The sequence below is a fragment of the Trachymyrmex cornetzi genome, unplaced genomic scaffold (genome assembly GCF_001594075.2).
Source record: "Trachymyrmex cornetzi isolate Tcor2-1 unplaced genomic scaffold, Tcor1.1 scaffold16, whole genome shotgun sequence".
Classification (NCBI taxonomy): Eukaryota; Metazoa; Arthropoda; class Insecta; order Hymenoptera; family Formicidae; genus Trachymyrmex; species Trachymyrmex cornetzi.
The window spans coordinates 7,281,886-7,287,322 of record NW_017296201.1 but is presented as its reverse complement, the minus strand read 5'-3'; the positions used below and the strand labels follow the sequence as shown (position 1 = coordinate 7,287,322).

General features: G+C 35.0%; 1 protein-coding gene across 3 annotated transcripts in view; it reads left to right on the top strand.

The window, feature by feature from the left end:
• Positions 1–423: 423 nt before the first annotated feature.
• LOC108758894 (uncharacterized) overlaps positions 424–5,437 on the top strand; it is a 20,374-nt gene continuing 15,360 nt past the window's right edge. For all 3 annotated transcript variants that reach the window (XR_001939969.1, XR_001939968.1, XM_018504107.1), the window contains exon 1: positions 424–1,026. Coding sequence is in view for 1 of the 3 variants with exons in the window: in XM_018504107.1 (XP_018359609.1) it covers positions 603–1,026 (424 nt within the window). In the remaining 2 variants the exon portion in view is untranslated. The remainder of the gene's footprint in view (positions 1,027–5,437) is intronic.

The following is a 5,437-nucleotide window of genomic DNA, read 5'->3' as shown; positions in this document are numbered from 1 at the left end:
AAGGTGTATTTACCGCGTATCGCGTAACCGCGTAATCCAGGCTACGGTCCACTTGATGCAACAAATGTTTTGAAGCATTTTTTGATTGCTCAATTAATGAAATTCTTTCTTCTGACTGGTCAGTCAAATCTTCCGAAGCGTTTGTAGCGCCAAGTGGACCGCACCCCCAATATCAATAATCGATAAAACGCGAAATCACAACAGCGGATCGCTTCTGATTGGTTATGCGGTTACGCGATACGCGGTAAATACACCTCATGGGTATCCAGCCTGATTATTGATTGGTTAAGCGATACGCGGCAAATATACCTCATGGGACTCCAGCCTTATGTTCTCTCAACCAGTGGTGTTGCGAGGGAACTGTACTTTATGTGCACGATGTATATTGCGAGTGTACGAACAGAGAGGGGCGGTAGAGGTAGAGATAGACGCAGAAGGAGAGCGAATCAGCAACGAACTTATCCGAGTAGCTGTGGTGTTAGCTGTAATCGCTGATTTATTTGACGATATTGGAGTGAAGGTACGAAGCGAACATTGATTATCGACTGTTATTGATAACATACAAAACAGTAATTGAGGAGACGTGATCGTTTGGCTCCGCGATGGACGGCGCGAACGTGAATGGCGGGAACGCCGAAGTACCGCGCGAGAATCCTAACCTCGCTGGTGATGGCGACGGTAGTGCTGGTGTTGATAGTGCGACGGAGATGCCAGATCGACCGGATTCCAACGACAAAGCACAATCGACGGCTGGTGGTAACGGAGACGCACAGGAACTTAACGGCGAAGTTGGCTCGCTCAAAAAACGTGGCATGTTGCTGCCTCGTAAGAGGATGAAAAGATCCAAGGCCAACTCCACGGATGCTATGGAGAGCAATGCGGCGAAAACACCTGGAACGAGGGGACGCAAACGCAAGCTCGTGGATCTCGAAACCGTCAGTTCCGAAGACTCCGAAGAATTCAACGGCTTTGACTTTCAAGGACTTGAATCTCAACCAGGCAGTCACGTTCTGAAGAAGCTTATAGGTAAGTTTTTGGTTTTTCATATATTTATACAAATCTAAAGTTAGTACAACTAATTTAATACTAAAGAGCCATCGCTGGTTTATATAAACTAATCCAACATACAGTTGAAATTATAACTTAGAGTGTAATGTTAAATTTTTGCTTGTATATTACTCACCGCTTTTTTGTATAAATATCTGGTTCATTTCCCATCTGCTATTTCGTTTCTTTTGACAATTGTTTAATTATGCAAAGAAAAGGCTAGCGTTATTCTTGAATACTTTATATGCATAAGCACACACGTACACATACATACATATATACCCAAATAGCAAAATGTCTGTAGTCTTCTAGCAGACTCAGCAGAAAAATGACGGCAATTTGCCATCAATTGCATCCGCATTAGACTTGTGTTCTGTTAACATCGCCTGTCGACATAATGTCAAGGGAAATTATTGGCAGAAATTGAGCAGATCCTGCCGACATTGGCTACGTTCGGAAATGTCGCTCGGATGCCTCCGATGCCTCGGATTCATCATCTGTCCTTGTTTTACATTTAATGTTAAACAAGGATAGATGATGAATCCGAGGCATCGGAGGCATCCGAGCGACGTTCCCGAACGCAGCCATTATCTGACGCTAAACTGTCAGCAAAAACACAAACCCTGCTCTGACACGACCAGACAGCAGATTGTGGACAGAAATTGATAATTGATAATTGATTGTCGACAGATTGTCCCAGACTTTGCTGGATTTCTGTCAATAACCTGCTGTCAAATTGTGTCAGAACAGGATCTGCTTGGTTTCTGTAGACAATATACTATTAGATTATATAACAAATCTGCTCTCTTTCTTTCTCCAGTCTGTCATTTATAGGTCAATCAGAAAATTTCGTCTGTTTTTTTGCAAAATGTAGAGGAAAGGCCCTTATTATGAGATATCGAGTTCATTTTGGGTAAATGCTAGAAGCTTATGGGCAGAATTTAAGAAAATAATAGGGCATTTTGAAGGTTTAAACTATTTTGCACTTATTTACGCGACCACTCTTAATCACGTCAAGTAATGTAATATACAGGCAGAATGACTCTATCATTTTGTCTGTTTATACCGTGCGTTTGTTTCTTAATGTGGACCATCTCAGAAATTGATCGTTTTCTGTGTGTGTGTGTGTAAGAAGATTCTATATCTAATATTTTTACACTATTCCATTTGAAATCATGATTCGTTTCAATTCTATGATTAGTAATTACCAAAGGGGATTTTGAACCTTTATTAATATCAGAGACATGTTCATTTATTCTTGTTCTTAATTGTCTCTTAGTTTGGCCTACATAGCTTGCTTCGCAATTTTCACAAGATATTTTGTAAACTACATTCTGATTCTTTGTATGTTCTAGTTTATCTTTTCTCTTTTTTATGTAGTCTTTAAGTGTGTGTTGGGAATGGTGTACGCCAATTTACAATCAACCACATTAGCTATAGGTTTAAATTTTTCAGAAATAGACATATATTCCCTTTCCATTTCTTAAATTTGTCACGGTTCCTGTCTTCTCTCGACATTCTGTCTGTACATTACATTACTTGACGTGATTAAGAGTGGTCGCGTAAATAAGTGCAAAATAGTTTAAACTTATAAAATGCAGTCACAACGCAATGAAATAACATATCACGAGATTTATTATATTAACTGACAAGGTAAAAAACTTTTTGTTACATATTATGATAGGTGTTCTTTATATATAACTTTAGGATTCACATTTTGCATAAATCTTTTCCTAGATATATTTTTATTTGCAACCTCGACAAAATCTAAATTGGACAACTTACACTTTCCATATTAATGACAAAATTATGCTTTTGACATCAGGATATGTTACAATTAATTTATTCATTTTTTAAGATTTTACAGTTGTAAACGTTATTTATGATATTGGACAATTTACACTTTTTATATAAATGATAAATTTATGCTCGCAACATTAGGATATGTTATAATTAATTAATTCATTTTTTAAAGATTTTACAAATGTAACCGTTATTTATGATATATTTTTATGTACATTGAAAATGACCCGATCGGAGTCGAAACGTTTGTAATATTATTATTTTAATTAAATTTGTTCATTTGAATACTGGTTCTATGCCCTTTTAATATTTATATTGTTTTATACATATTGAGCCTTATTATTACTTTAATTTATTTATTAAATAATAAACAAGGTTTAAAGAACAATTTCAAAAAATGAGCGTATGCCACACACTGGGTTTTATCAGTGAAATAAAATATATGTTACAAGATATGTTATATACGCAATTTTTAATAAGATGTTTAGAGTACAGTTGCGATACTAACACACTTAATACAATATATATGTTTGAAAGTTAAAGGTTTAAAGACTCATCTCAATGAAACTTGAAGACATCCAAATTCTAAAATCTTTTTTTACAATAACTACAGGCATAATCTAATAATGAATTTTCTACTAAATAGTTTTCAATCCAAGAACAATACATTTATGGTGAAACCAATATATAGCGTTTATTAGTTTAGCAGAAACGCCGCTATCTCATATTATAGGCGCCTATCTCATAATAGGGGGCTTTCCTCTATATATTTATTTAATAAACAAAATGAAAAAGTATATAAATCAAAATATTGTTCATCGTTAGCGATGACTTTTTCCCATCTTTCCCATGTACACCTAATTCTGTAACAATTCTGTTGTTATTTTGTTAGTATAGTGTGTAGCAAACATTTAAAAAAATCTGCTTTCTACGGACTTGGCTATCTGGGTACATATGCACACGCTCATACACACAATGCACACACAATGCACACACATATACACGTACATGCATACGTTCACGCACACACATGCATACATATGCACAAATGCACGTAACACGCACCCCCTGTGCCTCCGCACGCACGCACGCACACCACGTCGCACGCGCAACACTCAACACATGCAACATGCGCACACGCATATACACACAACACACCACCCATACATTACACGCGCGCACGCATATACACACATCAACAACACGATGCACACTCAATATTCAACACATGCAACATGCATACATGCATCACTACACACGCGCGCGCACGCACGCACATTCATAACACGACGTACGTCGGGTATATTTCGATCGTATACATTACAAGGAACATTTAAGTTATTAAATAGTTATTAACGTTAATAGTTTCCCACTGAAGATGACCTCATTAAAGGTCGAAACATATGGTTAATGTCTGATTTTTAATGTTTAATCTTTTAATTTTTAATTAATGTATTTAACATAATTATACTGTTTCCACAATAAGAATGTCCAGCGTTTGGCTCTTAATAGCCCTTATATTTTATATTAATATTTTGAATATTTGTATTGTTATTTCAATTGAGCCATTTGATATATTCATCAATAATATTAACTTGTTGGCCAATATAAAATAAAATATATGAAGATATATATAAAGATATAATAATGCATTTTCTGATATAAATCACTTTTAACAGCTTTATATCAGAATATATTTTATTTTATATTGACCAACAAGTTAATATTTACAAAATAAAATAAAATACATATTTTACAAAATAAAATAAAATACATATAATCAATAATATTTGATTATATGTATTTTATTTTATTTTGTATCATGTATTTTATTATATTATTTTATAAATGATTTTGTGACTGGTTTCAATTCTTTTTGAATTTTAATTATAATATTATTTGTGCGCTTCCATATATTATATTACAATAAATTATATATTATTAATTTTCTTAAATACGAAATATGTTTTTGTAAATTAAAAACTTTTTTCACTTATTTCTCCCTATCTTTGGCCCCAAGCGCTCTCTTCTTCCGCGTCCCATATTCCTAATCATTTTATAAACTTATTATATAAAAAAATATATTATTTGAGGGTCGTTTGAAAAGTTTTGAGCCTAACATAGAAACAAGTAATTTTTCGGTCAAATTTAATTTAATTTTTCCACATAGTCTCCTTTTAAGTCGATACATTTTTTCCACCGATGCTCCCTCCTCTTTAATCCATTCAAATAATACTGAGCGTCTTGCTTTGCAAAATAGGCGTCTACGGATGCGATGACCTCCTCGTTCGATGAAAATTTCTGTCCTCCGAGCCAAACTTTGAGCCTAGGAAACAGAAAAAAGTCGCTGGGGGCCAGATCTGGTGAATACGGTGGATGGTCAATTAATTCGAACCGCAATTCGTGAATTTTTGCCATAGCGACCGCCGAAGTGTGAGACGGTGCGTTGTCTTGATGGAACAGCACTTTCTTCTTTTTCAAATGCGGTCATTTTTACTCAATTTCTGCCTTCAGCTTGTCAAGCAATGATGCGTAGTACGTCCCTGTTATTGTTTTACCTTTTTCAAGATAGTCGATCAACACAATT